Source organism: Cupressus sempervirens, chromosome 1, assembly GCF_028749045.1.
Source record: "Cupressus sempervirens isolate cs-2001-9-10 chromosome 1, ASM2874904v1, whole genome shotgun sequence".
Taxonomy (NCBI): Eukaryota; Viridiplantae; Streptophyta; class Pinopsida; order Cupressales; family Cupressaceae; genus Cupressus; species Cupressus sempervirens.
The window spans coordinates 760,666,001-760,682,264 of record NC_143118.1 but is presented as its reverse complement, the minus strand read 5'-3'; the positions used below and the strand labels follow the sequence as shown (position 1 = coordinate 760,682,264).

General features: G+C 33.3%; 1 protein-coding gene across 1 annotated transcript; it reads right to left on the bottom strand.

The window, feature by feature from the left end:
- Nucleotides 1–2,904, bottom strand: LOC149580123 (uncharacterized). Its single transcript, XM_089803480.1, has one exon. It carries the CDS (start codon nucleotides 2,902–2,904, stop codon nucleotides 1–3), a length of 2,904 nt encoding a protein of 967 aa, XP_089659606.1.
- Nucleotides 2,905–16,264: the final 13,360 nt, after the last annotated feature.

Here is a 16,264-nt window from a genome sequence, read left to right as displayed (position 1 = left end):
TCACAAGGTGCACAACATGTGACGAAAGTCGATCCGAGTCTGAGTGTCATCTTGTTGGCGAAATATATTTGTCAATGTGATAACCTTTGTAAATTTATCCCAAAGATATTTTTCATTTGAGTGTGATGCATAAATAGGTTTATCCATGATAGGGGGTAGTTGCGCTAAGTCACCAACAAGAATTATAGAAGCACCACTAAAGCACATTTTTTGTTGATGGGGGAAAGCTTCACGCAATCTACTATCTATTTTCAAAAGAAGTTTTGGCCCAACGAAGCTAAATTCATCAATAAGGAGGTATTTCACATGTCTCATCTCCTCTTGAAAGACTAGTAGTGATTGTCCATGCAGTGGGTACATTTCTCTTATTGGTATTCTAAGGGTAGCATGTATTGTTGAGGCATGTATGTTGAATGCTGCAATTCCTATAGGAGCAACTGTAAGGAGTGGATTATTATTTTGAGATGCTAAAGCACAAAGTGCATGTTTGATGCAATGTATCAAGTACGATTTCCCTGTGCCCGCTATTCCTTGTATGATCATGTAAAGGGGTTGGTTGGAGGAAATTTCATTGTAATGCTCTTTAATAGTAGCAAGTGCTTGTTTTTGTTTGGGAGATAATGGATATAGTGGAGTATGTTCTTGTAATATGGAGTGATCATCTCTATGGGATGTCTTGTTCGTACTTATGAAATGCTCTGCAATGTTGTGCAAATGGGAAGGTATATAACATTCATCCCAATTGTGTATTTTATCAAAGTCACGTCGACCGAGCATTTCAAGGGTATTCAAGTTCTCACCACCAACTCCCATATGTGATAGAAACTCCCATTCATTCATTTCACTTGTACTCACTGGATCCACCTCGTTTGTATCATCTAAATCTTGTTCACGGTCAACCTCTGTAGCTATCAGCCGGTCTACATGCCAGACATGGTAGTTATTTAATTTTATTTGTTTCCAATTTGCAACAATGTCATCTTTAGTGAGACCAATATCTATAGAGATGCTACAATAATGATTGTACAAGAGTAGCTCACTCCAACAAAACATCTCGAATTGTTCAAACTCCTCATCAGGGTTACAATAGAAAAGAGGGAAAACACTGACAATTGCCTTTTGTTTTCTAACTTTCCACTTGCACCCTTTGCAAGCAGACGAAAATGAGAATGCTCTAGTAGTGTCAATTAATGACATTAGTTCCAACTCGGCGGGCCGTTGTATGTAGGAGTGCAAATAACTCACTAGTAATGTATTATCACCTGGATTTTTGTTAATCCGATGGAAAATTTTACATCCAACATTTAGTGTTATAAAAGAGTGACTACTAACCACAAGTGGTAACTTTTGTAGCATATGACATGTCTCTTGTGCACCAATAGCACGATCTGCAATAATCTCAGACATAAATCTACAATATGCTAATAGTGCGTGGTCTTCACCCATTTGTTGTTTGCATATGCATGTTAGCATATCAATACAACTCTCTGATTTTCTTTCTGCCTTTGATGCATATTTTGCTATATATTTGAGTACAAGAATCTGTGATACAACTAGTTGGTAATCCATATTGGCTCTCCATATCGAAATCATAGTTGGGTTGTGTATGTTCATCCTGTCATCATTCCATGCTGGCATATACGTTTTTTTCCCAGACTCATCACAGGCCAAAGATGAACTAACACTTTCTAAACATGGGGCTTTGTAGCAACATTCTAGAATACTACATCGTTTGCGTAAGCACGTTGCTTCACTGCAGTGTGTGTGTCGTTGAACACGGTTGATCAATTCCTCATAGTCAACATGCATATCTCTAGAGAGGATAGTAGTTGTATCTAGCAAACAAGGATCTTCTTGCAAAGACCGATGTTGGGTGTTGTTTCTACAAGATTGTGTGCGGGGATTCCATGCTTTGACATATTTGTCAAAGAATGTCCTCGCTCGTTCCACCTCATCCTGATTATGCCAATCGAGTCCATCTATGTCAGGTGCACCTGAAATCCAAATGAACCCATGTATATGTCTTGATCCTCGATGTTGCCATTCATATCTATACCAGTAATTTGACACATGAAAGAATTTTTCTAATACTTCTTCATGGAATATTGTGGACCTTTCATGCAAGAATAAAGATGTGGTGTGTGGGTTATTGATAATGTTGTCTGTGAGTTCTTTATTTGTTTGTGGGACTGATGGAAGGCCATCTGGAAATAGTTGTTGTAATTCAGGCCACTTAGCATCTGCAACACTAAAGGTGAAGAAAAGAGTAGGGGTTTCTAATTGGTTGATCATATTTGAAAGTTCACCACGATGTTTATTCCAATACGCATGAGTTCCCCTCAAGCAAGATCCAAAGTGCATCAATTCTTTAGCCAATTGAGTATCAGGTATTTGTTGTATGTGCAAGCGAAGGTTTTCAATGGTGATTGGGATGGAGTCCTCTAGATTTTTCTTGACAAAAATAGAAGAGATTCCTTGAGTCCGATGTCGCATCATTAGATTTAGTACAAAATAGCGAAACCTTGGATGGCTCCCAAATCTACTATCATGGTATCTCATTAAGTGTAATACATATTCATGCATCTTAACTTCTTGATAGCGGGGTTGCCTTGGTAATGCAATACCGCTTGGGAAGAGTGTGGGAAAAGCCATATCCAAAAGTCCTTTAGTGTTGTGTTCATTTATTGGAGAAGGATCAAACTCAGGCCAATGAATAATAGTATCCTTTGCATCAAAAATTTGCATCGTTTCTTTGATGATATCTATTTCACGCTGTCTATTTGGTAAGTTAGCCATAAATGATGATGAGTATAATATGTCATTTTCATTTTCATCCTCATCATATGGAACTTGAAATTCAGTTGAAATCTCATGTTCATTGTCTACATCAACAGTATGAAGCATGCTTGAAATGTCTATACTTCTATCTAGGAGTTGTTGCAGACACTCATCGTCTATTAGAACATCCTTATAGTATGGGTCATATTTTATATTATATTGTAATGCAGCCCAAACACGACCCCTACTTACATAGCAATCATAGTAAGTTCCATGGGTGTGGAGTCGTCGAACTATTAAAATGTCCAATTCTAAAATCCAATGTGGGAGGTATTTCGCTATTGATTTAATGTCTTGTGGGAAACTAATTGTATGACCATAATATTTATATTGTTCACCATGAGCATGAGTTACTTGAACTATTGGATTTACTCGTGCTATGAGCATTTCTTCAACTTAGGTTAGATTTTTTAACACATCTGGTTGTTTTCTTGGGTCCATATTATTAGATACTACAAATCAATATCGCCCTTTTGCATGAACACATCTAGTGCACACTAGGTCAGAACTTATTGAAGAGGTGTGCATGCCAGGGTAATATTCATTGCATACTTTGCATGTTACAATGTTTGCCAATGCATCTATCCTAGTACGAAACTTCTTAGACACTACTACAAAGTTTGTATCCATCTGGGGTGTCCCAATATTAGTGCGACATATTTTCTTTTTTTGTTCATGCTGCATATGACGACGAATACTAATTTCTTCTTTGTGCTGAGCATAATAATCACAATCTCTTTTTCGACGCTGGTTTTGTTTATTTTCAATTTCTGAGAACTTTGTGTCACAAGTTTGAGGAGAGGAGCTCATTATCTACAAAGAGATCATCATATTTCATGGTCAATAGTATATTAATAATAAATTGTGAAATAAGATGCCAACAATATCAATGTGAAAGAGAAACAAGTAATAATGTAGTTGATAATTGAAGGCAAGGTAGTAGAAACACCAATTCTGGTTTCAAATACCAATATTTTAATTCAAAAAGAGTATATCACAAATGATAAAGTTGTTGGTAAAAATAATATTTGGACCGAAGTAAATACAATCATAGAAATTAGAAAGCAACAACCAATAGTTTTATTCTCTAAAGATATAACTTTACTAAGTACAATTATAAGCAATTAATTTTTCAAATACATGGTATTTTCGTATGTTAGTATTTAACAATTATGTTGCCAGTAAAAAATACAATTATAAACAATTAAATAGGATCATATTTCTATTGAAGTAAAACAATCATAAAAATTAAGAATCAACAACCAATAGTTTCATTCTCTGAAGATAGATCTTAACTAAATACAAGTATAAACAATTAAATTCGCCAAATAAATGGTAGTTTCATATGTTAGTATGTAGCATCAATGTTGGTAGTAATAAATACAATTATAAACAATTAAATCTGCCAAATACATGGTATTTTCATATGTTAGTATGTAGCATCAATGTTGGTAGTAATAAATACAATAATAAAGATTGATATTTACCAAACATTTTGTAATTTTAATATGTTCATACATAGTAGCAATGTTGGTAGTACAATTATGTGCTTGTCTTATTAGAGTACAAGCATTAGAGGTATATTTAAGCACCCTTGTCTTCCATATCATCGATTTTACTGATCAAGGAAGCATTTTCTTCTTCAAGATTGAGAGCATCCACTTTCGTGACTATCGACTTCAAATGACCTTGACGAACACTTGAGTCATATAGAACTAAAATACTGAAGAGATACTATTTGAAACAACCTTGTTTGATTACTGTATCTGCATCAATCTTTGCTTCTTGATTGAATTGGAGCATGTATAAATCTTGTGTTGACATACTCAAAAGGTAGGTGGCGAGTTCATCAAAAGCAACCACCCAAAGTGTGTTTGTATGATCTGCTAGCTTCATTTGAAGTATGTACCTATAATACAATCTGCAAATGTCCTATTGCACTTTGCACAAGTCCACATTTCAGCAACATTTTTAACAACCTTTTTCTTACATTGTTTACCACTCAATCGAAGGGGACAAGATGGATAGTAAATTGAATTCATTTTTATGAATTGAATTGTTGCCTTTACAATGTACTGAAAAGTTCAAGAGCCATTCATTGTTTGTTCCTCAATTTCCACAATTGTTTTCCTTGGAATTTGTAGTGGCACATCTACAATGTGTGTTGATGATAAAATATCCTTCCCATTATGATCAAACCATATCCTCAATTTTGTTGCCTTCTCTATGTTTGGATTGATGAAGAGTTGAGTACTACCCAAAGTGCTTATGACCTTTCCATTGTATTCAGTGGCTTTTCCAGCTTTTATTGCAAGAACAACAACCTAGTGTAAATGATACATTTCTTGAAGTTGTGAACCCTCTTTTTGAGTGGTTGGTCCCCATAAAGTTACATTTATGGTAGATGAAGACAAATCTATTAATTGGAGACTTCTTCTAAGAACTTCTGTCTCATCAAACCTCCTTATTGTGGTACATGGATCCACACAAATAACTATGCCAATAACATCAACAAGGCAATCATTGGCCACGTGGATGATCTCATCAAGCAGGATGAAAGAAAACTGATGTTTTGAAACTGATAGGTCATCATCTAAGAGTGAAACCCTAGAGTTGTCTTCTAAACATATTTCAAGTTGGCTATTAAGTTTGTTGTAGAGCTTATTCGCTGTCTTCACAGTACCACCCTCTATTGTATATATAGATCCTACTTGGATATCCATGTAATGAAGATCTACAATTTTGTTGAAGCATGTGATACTTATTTCAATTTTCTCACAATCTATAATGTCAAAAGAGAAGACTTTTCCATCTCCATGTTGGGTCTTGAAGTGGTGAATTTCTTTTTTCGTTGTAACACACCCCCTTATAAGCCACCTTGTTTGATATGGATTCAAGTTTCTAATTGGAGTAATAGTAGGGTTGATTTCTTTATTCTTCAAAGACGATGATATCCCAAGTGTCACTCTTTCCGAAGGTAGTTGTAAGGCATCATTTATTTTAGGCACACATGTCGATGGAGAACCCAAGTTTGGGCCTTCCTCATTGCATAGAATATTGAGTAAGGTAAAATAAAAGTAAAAACCAAAAGATGCATTTGAGATTAACACAGAACACACAGAGTGTTTGGGCCACTACCAGGCTATAAAGTAACAAAAAAAATGTTTATGGAATCAAAAACTGAATAGCATGTGGAATATACAAATGGGAAAATTTTGATTATAGAATGAGACGACCTAAAATCCACTTAATCTGGGAATTAAGCTAAACATGTACTTACCTAATTGAAAGAGACAGTTCACAAAGCAAGTTTCCTGTTGTTAACGCGTTTAAGGGATACTGTTTAGTTTGTTCACAGGACATTTTATAGACACTGCAGGTGGTGGGATAAAATGAAATAACTCCACATAATATCTGCCATAACAAATCAATATACAAATATCGCCCATCTATGAAAGATTTGGTAGGATCCTGATGGATATGGTAATAGATGTGTTAATAGATATGTCGGTGCAACATTTATTACCTGATTTAATGCATAGCTAAAGCAACTGTGCCAAACTCCCAAATGGACATAAAATATTATAATCCTCGTGAAATGTTTGAAATTACTATCCACCGCTAACTTTAACAAGAGAAGCTTCCACAAATTCCCTATCACTCAGATTGGCGAGTAGGGACGATAGTTAACTTTAGACCAAAAAATACATATATCCAAAAAAAATGTTCTATAACACCAATAAAGTATTATTTACGCAGAAAATGGGAACTTTCCCCAATTTGGTTAGAAATTAAGAAATTTCCTCCGCCAAACTTTCAATGTTTTTGGGATCTTTGCCTTTATTTCCAAATTTAAATTAGTTTTATAAACTTAGGCCAAAACCACATGAGCTTTCTTTAGCCCCATGGCCACATCATCCAGACAAATTCTTACTGAGATGACTGTTTCAATTTTTGTCTTATTTATTGTTTGTTTGTTGATGGGAAAGTATACTAAGAATACTTTTCCCATCATGTCACTTTTTATGTTTTGTTTGTTAATACATGTTAAAAAGATTGCAATTAGAGGAATCTCGGAGCTCAATCTACTCTCACTTAAACCACATTGTATTGAGTAGATAAATACTGCCTATAGTGCTTGGTTTGCTAAATGGATAGGTTTATATGAAAATCCCACATATAATAGCCTATCGGCTAAATATATATATTACACACACACAAACACATGGTGAGTTATATTAAATATACTAACAAATGATGATTAACTATAGAGACATGTTTCCTCCTCATATTTATATGAGAAACAAATATGCAATTGAAACACATCAATCAAATTGGCAATGTTACTACATTTGCAGAAACGGTCCTAGAAAATCAACAAAAAAAAATTGTATATTTTAATAATAGGTCAATATTGTATATAATAATTATTACAACTGTAATATATATATATATATATATATATATATATATATATATATATATATATATATATATATATATATATATATATATATATATATATATATATATATATATATATATAATGAATAGTATAACCTCATAATAAATGAATAATACTACTGGCACTGTAATGTTAACATAATAATCAATTATTAATACTATCACTTAATACTAATCATATTCTAATGTATGAAGGAGACATAATTGATAACAAATAAACTAAATATTTGATAAACAACTATAATGAAATATTATATATAATTATTACTACAACTATAACATAAATGTTTAAAAATCTTCCTTCTATGTATTTGGTTGACCTTTTGAGGCCTAATCTTCGAATCTTGTTGGGGCAATCATCATTTCTTCATATCTTCATCATTTCTGCTCTCTCCACCTCTTCTTGCTTATTTAGTTTAATCTCATTTCACCTTTTCTTCTTATTTGACCTAATTTTAATGCTTTCTCAACGTAGTCAACTAGGGCATAATATCACTTCTTGGTGGTCGTTCTTTGGTTTTACTTGCTTATTGGTCATCATAGACCTTACTGTATCTCAATTTGATCATATTTGGCTCCTTTTTGCATCTCTCTACCTCATTTTGATTTTGATCCTAATGGGGCAAGAATATTCTATCATCAATGCAAATTGATTTTCTATGGCTATTTATCCTTAGGAGTATATGCTTGACCTTTCCATTTGCTCTTGATCTATCTACTTGCTTTGGCTACTTGGATTGAAATATTAGTGCCCAACTTGAGAATTGATATTGTTTATCTCTCTCTTAATGCTCAGTCCTGCCACTAACAGGTTGAGCATTAAGGATTTGCTATCTCTTTGTGCTTTGTTCTTCAGAGTCAGATCTCACTATTTGTCTCTTGCTTCACTTTTTCATTCTTTGGCTTAATGTGTTCCCAAATCGATCACACATTAGTCAAAGAGGAGCTAATGTTATCACCAAAAAATGGTTATCTAGACTACGAGCTCCCTTTCTAGTGATTTTGCATAATTTATCTATTGCTTATCTTTGATTAAATCATCAAAAAATTATTTATTCAATTATAACCTATAGTTTGACCACTTTATCATAAGTCTCATATTTAATAAAAAAAACTTGCTTCCTTTTAATTAAATAAAAAAAACCCCACTTCCCATTTATCCTAACTGTGCACACATAAAACATTATTCCTATTTTAAAAATTAAAGAAAAAATATTTCTGTCTACGCATGAATGCACAATTTTGTAGGTGAGAGGAATCTTCTATTTTAAAAATAATTTTAATTCTCTTCCACACATTTCTTTCCCTCTCAAAAGTCAACCATTGATTGTGATTGGTGGAGATGCTTGTGCACATGGATCACCCAAGATGCATTCTCCTCCCTTGATTATGCCTCTTTCTCCTCTTAATTCCTGCCATCATTTATCTTTAATAGGAGAACTCTCTTCTCATTCTCTCAATCTTAGACTCCCATGCTAACATTATGTTGTAGGTTTTCTTGGTGACTTTTGGATATTTGAAGGACTTGGAGCACTCTTGCATTTGCATCTCTTATTTTCTTTCTCATTGTTGCATCATGACATCCTTAGTTTAGCTTTTCTTTTATGCTTTAGATTAGCTCACCTAGTTTAAATAGTGGTTTTGCAACTCTTCATTTTGTTATCTTGCATCTTGCATTTCATTTTAGTTTACTTTGCATTTGCATTGCATACCCATTTGAAGATTTTTGGATATTGGCACTCATTGCCTCTACTCTTTGAATCTCTTGTTCTATGGTGTACCATGCAAGGGTTGCATAGCTTGGTTCATTTGAGAGCTGTCATTTCACTACTTGCACCTTTGCATGACATAGATACATTGGTATAAGCCACCTTTTCAAATGCCCTCTTTCATGGGTACTCTTGAGTTTAATGGTTTATAGAAGTGTGACACTTTTTGTAAACACACTAATGAGTCTTTGACAAAGATTGGAGCATTTTAGTGCAATTACACAATAAGGGTTGCTCATCATTTCTAACTTGACCAAGAGGTAGAGGACTTGATTTTATGTAGATGTGGATTGGCACTAATTTTATACCATCCATTATGGGATGGGTTAACATCATATTTCTTAGATGAGATCAACAACTCCAAGTTAGATCACTTGTAGTATAAGAACATCCAAGATTGCCCAGTAGAGGATAGAGATGGTGGTTATGTCACATGAACTTATGATTGTCACTATCCCCACAGTGCAATTGGACATGTGTGTCAGTTATATTGGGACTCAAGTGTTGACAGAGTTGGTGCTTTAGTTAGGTTGAGTATCAATTAATTGTCTACTCCATTAGTGTCTACAGTTAGTTTTTAGATAATTTACTTATTGATGTCATTTATTTTTGTGTTGATGCTATGGGAGTTGATTGTGCACAATGTGGATATCACACAAGTTTACCATTGGGATCCTGGTGGATTGTGATATTTTTTTTTCTCCAAGATTGCTTAGGGATACGCAATCTTAGAGAGGGAAGATTGTAATGTCCCCATTTTTGAGTTTTGGTAGATTTGATGGATTCAATCTATCATTGGGTCCTTGTATGTTGACGCTAGTATTTAGAGGACCTTGTTATGGAGTTATTAGGCTCTCTAGTGGCCTATGGTGAATTTTGGCTCCATTTTGAGGTACTTACTATTTATAGTTGGTCCCAATGAGCTCAAAGGAGTTAGAGGATTTGAGTGATTATCTCTGTTTTTATTTTTGGCTTTTGGTTTGGGGTCCAAGAATCTTGGAGGGAGAATCTATTTTTAGTAAGTCACCCCATCAAGTTCATTCATCATCTTTCTCCATTAGGGTCATTAATTTGATGTTAGATTTCAATTACAATTCTTCTTCGGTCATTTTCAAAAGAATAATTAGTATTTAATTACATATTCTAAGTTTTCTATTTTTGTTGGTATTGTAAATTGGCCACATTAGTGTCATAGATCCTTAGATCCGGGTTAGGAAGTTTGAAATCTTGGGCACAAAAAATAATGATCTTGTGTGTCAGGATCTCATGATATTGATGAAAAGGTCATTTTTGGAGCCAAATGGAGTTGATAAATTATGTTATTCTAATATGTGCTTAAGTAAAAAGTAAAGGGGATTTAAGTGAAATTTTATTGATGAATCTCTTGGGAATTTGGTGTGTGGATGAAGCTACACTTTGTTTAATGTTATAAAAAGGACTTATGAAGATTGTTTATTCCTTTGCCATTTGGTTTTATTAAATTTTGTGATTTGTTGAGGGTTTCAACATTGGTTTCTTTTAAGGACTAATTCCTCCATCTTTTGTTGCACTTTAAGCCATTGAAATATATGGTGAATTGTGCTATGATTGCAAAAGTTTAATTTTGTGATAAGGATTGGAAATTTGGTGTTGTATACCAAATTTTCCATTAATATGTTGCTAGAAAATCAAGGTTTAGATGCCACCATTTAACATTCATTTCTATGTGAATCTGATATTACTTTGAGGGAAATTGATAACTGCAATCAGGTGTTAATCATCTTTAATTACAATGTCGTCTTGTATGGCCAATTTGAGGGAATTATCAAGGGTTATCGTAAGTCATTGTTGAGCTATGATTGCTTGTTTTGGAGTTTCACTTGGCCATTAATTATCTGCATATTATAACATTGCTCAGGCAAATAATATCAAGAGGCAGTGTGGGAGTTTTCTACAACAATGTTTCGTACTAAGAAGTTGCAATTTGTTTATGCTAAGTAGCATTTGCATAGGGTTTCTGCAAACAAGTTTGACATGGAGTTATCTAAGACTTAGCTGTAATATATATTGGATGCCAATAGATATTTAGGTTCCCTATTCAAATTGTTCTTTCATTTGAATTGTTAATAATAATTTTCAAGTGTTATAATTGTAAAGAAGTAAATTTATCTTGGCATTATTAGTAGTTTCAAGTTGTGTTGTTTTTTTATGAGCATTTGTATCTTGTGGAAATTGCAAAGCCATATATCCCTAAAAACCAAATGTTCCAAAACACATTCACAATTCCTCAACATAGTTTGGGAGTGAACCAACAAGGCTCAGACAAAAAAAATGGTATTTCATCAAAGAGTGTGCAATGTATGAAGGCATTTGCAATCAATTTGAAAAAAAAATGAAGGTAAATGATTTAAAGGAGTTTTTTGAAGAAGCTAGACTTCAAAAGATTGCAAGCTTCTTACTGAAGATTCTTATTGGAAGAGCCAAAATAGAAAAGAACTTAAATGTACTTTAATCTAGTGTATTGGTCTCTTAAAACACTAAGTATTATAAATGTTATTAAAATACCTTCTTTTATTCATTCACAGATACTCACAAGTTTGTCATATTGCTTCATTCTATGTCATACAAGTTGGAAACCTATGAGAAGGTGCTGCAAGAATATTTTAGTATATTATAAATACTAGTTTGAATATTGATTAGTCAATGACAAACTTGTAGGCACATCAAGTGCATTAAGTAACTCAAACATTTTGGAAATTAGGAGTGATTGTGCCACAAGTACTTCCAATTTAGTAACAGTCCTAAATGGTAAAAGATTCATGCATGTGAATCTAACATCATCCTTTGTCACTCACCATATTAGGTATTTAACATGAAATATCATTTTTTTACTTTCACTTCACAATTTGACTTGTAATGAATTTCCAAACAAATATAACAAAAGTTATAGGGATTCTAAAAATTAATAACATTTTGATGAAACAATGTTATTCTATCTTATATATTCATGTTGCTAAATCATGCCAAAATACCAAAGACTAAAAAAATAGTCATGGTTGTTGCAATGAAATCAAATTTATGGGTTTCATGAAAAATAAGTCTAATATTATCCATCCTTATGAAAATAGCTTATAGTTGGCCACATAATTAAACTACAAAGGATTTTGTTACTAATTATTATTGAAACATGGGGACACATCCTCCCTCCAAGTTTTTAGTATTGGGATGTCCCAAGGATTGGGGAACAAGGGGATGGGGACTAGGCATCTCACCATCTCCATTTTTGTGCCACCCAATCACCGTAAGGGATATGGTATTATGTAGAAGTACCTTGGATGATAAGGTGATGTCCAAACATTCATTCACTATCTAGGGGACTTCTATACATCCCCCATTGGCGGCGCATAGAACAACCAATTTTAAGTAAAATTTATTATGCTTTCCTTGAACCCTAAATGAAGTTGGGCCCCATCTTGGCCTCTCTAAGCCAGAATAAGCCCCTTCATTTTTATTATATTTTCATTTCTCATTGTTAACTACAAAAAATAACAAAGACCAAAAAGAGAGACATGGATGGTTGAGTAAAAGGAGAGAGGAAGTGAAAGAGGAGCGAGGAGAAGATGGGATAAATTCTAAATCTTTCTTGAAGAGATTCATCAAGCATATGCAAACCCTAAATAGGGGTGGAATCATCTTTGCCACTCCAAGCCTTCATAATCTCCTTCAAGCTTCATTTTTTGTCACATTTGCACTTCTCATTGTTAGCTACAACTAATAGAGAAGATTGAAAAGGAGAGAAAGGATTGATTTAAGGAATGCAATGAGTGAATGCAAGTGAAAGAATTGCAAGAAGTAGAGGAAAGTTCTACACCTTCCTTGAAGAGATTAATCAAGCATAAATTAAGGTTTTGTTTTACTTTCTATTTTTTTTAAATATCATTTTTTAAAATTTAAAATCTTGATTGTTCATTGTAATTTTTTTTACCATGTGACTATTTTTATCATTTTTGTTTTTCAATTGATGAATGTTTTAAAATTTAACGTTTCTTTATTTTTTTTTAATGTCTTTCATTTTTTCTTGTCTCATGTCTAAATAGGTACTAAAAAATTATTATTAAATTTATGTTGATAAATTTTAAGCGCAAAATGAATAATTTATGATGATTATTCATTTTTTCCTCAACATTATTGAATTTTATTTTAGACTTTAAAATTTGTTGAAATTTATAAGTTTTAATTTTTAATTTTTTAAGTAGGCTAAAACTAGCTTTATGATATGAGTGGAGTTGAGATGGAGATTTAACTTCTAAGCATGCAATTTGGACATATTATAAGGTTGAGGTTGAGTAGAGTGACCAGGGGGCTGATTGGATGCTCAAACTGGTTCCATGGCTAGTGGACCAACATCTATAGATTACATCTCCCAAATTTTAGCACATTTTTATAGGGGTCCTTATAATCCCAAGTATGCTCTTAGACATTTTGCAACAAGAACAACAATCCTAAATCCATCAAGTGGTTAAATAAGAAAATAGAAATGCAAACTTTATAGTATGGGGTGGTTTGGGAGAATCACTAAAGTTAACACACACTTCCTCTTTTGGAAAGGAAATGGTGTAAATCCATGTAATATTTTTAGGACCCTAAAAATATCAAGTACTAAATTGATTTCAACAAGCTTTCGGTGTTCCTAAAGACAATGTCATTGCAATGCCTCGTACTTTGTTTTCTAGACAATAAGTTTATGCAATTCAAATGAAAGGGTAGAAATATGTTTCTACTCATACATTGCATTAGAGAGAAGGGATGATGTCAAGGTGAGCTTCATGACCTTCACCCACTAAGAGTGATGCAGGAGCATCAAGAGTCATGTGAGACCATCAAGACCAATATGTCAAAATTGAAGTAATAAGGTGACTAAGGCCATTATTTTTAATGCAAATAATGTTTTCTCATGCATAAGATTCAATTTGTAAGGCCATTCAAGCCATTTTATAGTCCTTATGATAATTTGGTCCTATGACGGTCACAACTTTTCAAAGGTCCCAGAATAGGTCAAGGGGTAAAAAATGTTTGAATCATATTAATAAATCCAATTGGTTAAGGGTGTTGTTTCAAAAAAATCCTAATGAAAGGAGTTTCTTTTCAAATTTTCTTCAAAATGACTATTTGTGTTCTACATAGAGTCCCATGTTGAATGGGCGGTCCTTTGTTCAATCTTTTTCTCGAGGCCTTATTTTTTATGTGTGTATTGATTATTACATCACCAAATGAGCCTTGGTTCCTATAAGGTCAAGGAGAGTGAGTTTTTTGATTTGATCATTGTGTGTGCATCATAATTGGTATCAAAGAAAGGAAATAAATCCTTGTAGGTGAAAGATTGAAGGCTAAGAGAAGGAGTTAGAGGTTGTAGTCAACGTACCCCCAAGAGTTAGTGCAGTAGTTGCTAGGGAGTTGAGAGCCCCAAGAGATAGGATGTAACTCATAAAGGCAAAGGATTGAATAAGAGGAAGGGTTTCTAATGAAAAAAGTGAGAAAGAAGATGAGGGTGAAGAGGAAGCCCATCAAGAGGAAGAAATAGACCCAAAGGATGCAAGGATGGATGTCATGTCCACAATTTCTAATAGCATATTTTAACTAGCTTAATTAATTAAATAATCCTAAAATTGAATCATATCACAAGGAACTATTTAATTAATTGATTTAATTAATAGAGTGGCCTAATTTTTATTAATTATCTATAGTTTTTTTCCCATGTTGACATTCTTTTGTGAACCCTCGGGAGTTTTCTTTGAAAGGGTATTTATGTGCGGCATGTAGGAAGTTTTTAGTATGCAATTAATATTATGTTTATTGTATTGAAAATTACTATCGAAGTTCAATATTTTTCACCATTTCAAAAATGCAAGACCTTCCCCTTTTAGCTATCACAGTTTAGGTGGGATTCCCTCACCCTATTTTGTCATTTATATTACTTTTCTTGGATCTAGAAAATTGGAGCACCATTCTTGTATGTAGATATTATAGTTTATGGAATCAATATGGTTCATATATGTTTAGTGTATGTCTTGTGCATTATGACAAATTTTCTAAATATTTGATTTTTTTGGTTCATAAATAATTGTATAGTTAGATTGGACAGGTCACAATGACTTCTTGTCTATGCTATTCTTACAATCCACCCTCCTTACTATATTCCCTCTTTTATAATTGTTAGCCCTCGCACAGACCCCAATTAAAAAAATTAGATTTTGGGTCCTCTCCATGTCAATCCTTTCTTAGGTGAATATTTGATATGTTATGCATATGTCTAGAACCTAAGTGGACTAAGTTCCATTGGTATAAATGGTTTAGGGTGGTTTAGTTGATACAAATGGTTCATCTTAGTTTAGAACCATTTAGACTAGTTCAAATTAGTTCAGGCATCTACATTCAGGTTCATATTGGTTCAAATTGGTAGATTTAGACTCAAAGTATAGATTTAGATTCGAAGTTTAGAAGTGCAAACCTCGGTCCAAAGATACATTCAAGTTCCTAAGCTTGTGATAGTTTAGTGGTTCACACTAGTTTGATTGGTTCAATTTAGTTCAACCAGTGTTTAACACACACAATCAGTTCAAACTAGTTCAATGTGACTCTCATGGGTTTGTGCTTAGCCAATTTGCAAGGTTTGCTGAGTCAAGAGGTGCAAATCTAACATAGACGATGGTATTTATAGTTTTGGATTATAATCAACATACGTATGTTATTTGAGAAAATGTGGATACTATTGATTATCAAGAAGATACACATCGAGATAACACAAATTTATGGCCGAGCCATCTCCAAACTCCTTCGTCATCAATTTCCAAATAGAAAGGGAGATTGGGTTGTCCTTTGTGAAATCCAATGTTATAAATTTCTATTCAATGAAATTAATACTATCCACTGGAGGAAGTTGTTAGGAAATCTATGTGCAAAGATGCCTTTGTAATGCTAATTTATAGGGGAAATGGGAAATATTTCAAATCTACTTCAAAATATTGAGATGCATGTAGAAGAAACAAGAACATAGAAAAATAACATGCACACAAGATAAACATAGAAGATTAGATTTAAAGTGGGAAACCCTTTTGAATAAAAACCCTCCACCCAAGAGCCTAAGCAATTTTATAGTAATCAATATTTTATACAATGAAGTACAGATTTTTGCACAAGCTAATAGGCTCAAATTG

Coding starts and splice junctions, on each gene's coding strand:
- LOC149580123 (XM_089803480.1), bottom strand. CDS start 2,904: ATGCTTCATACTGTTGATGTAGACAATGAACATGAGATTTCAACTGAA.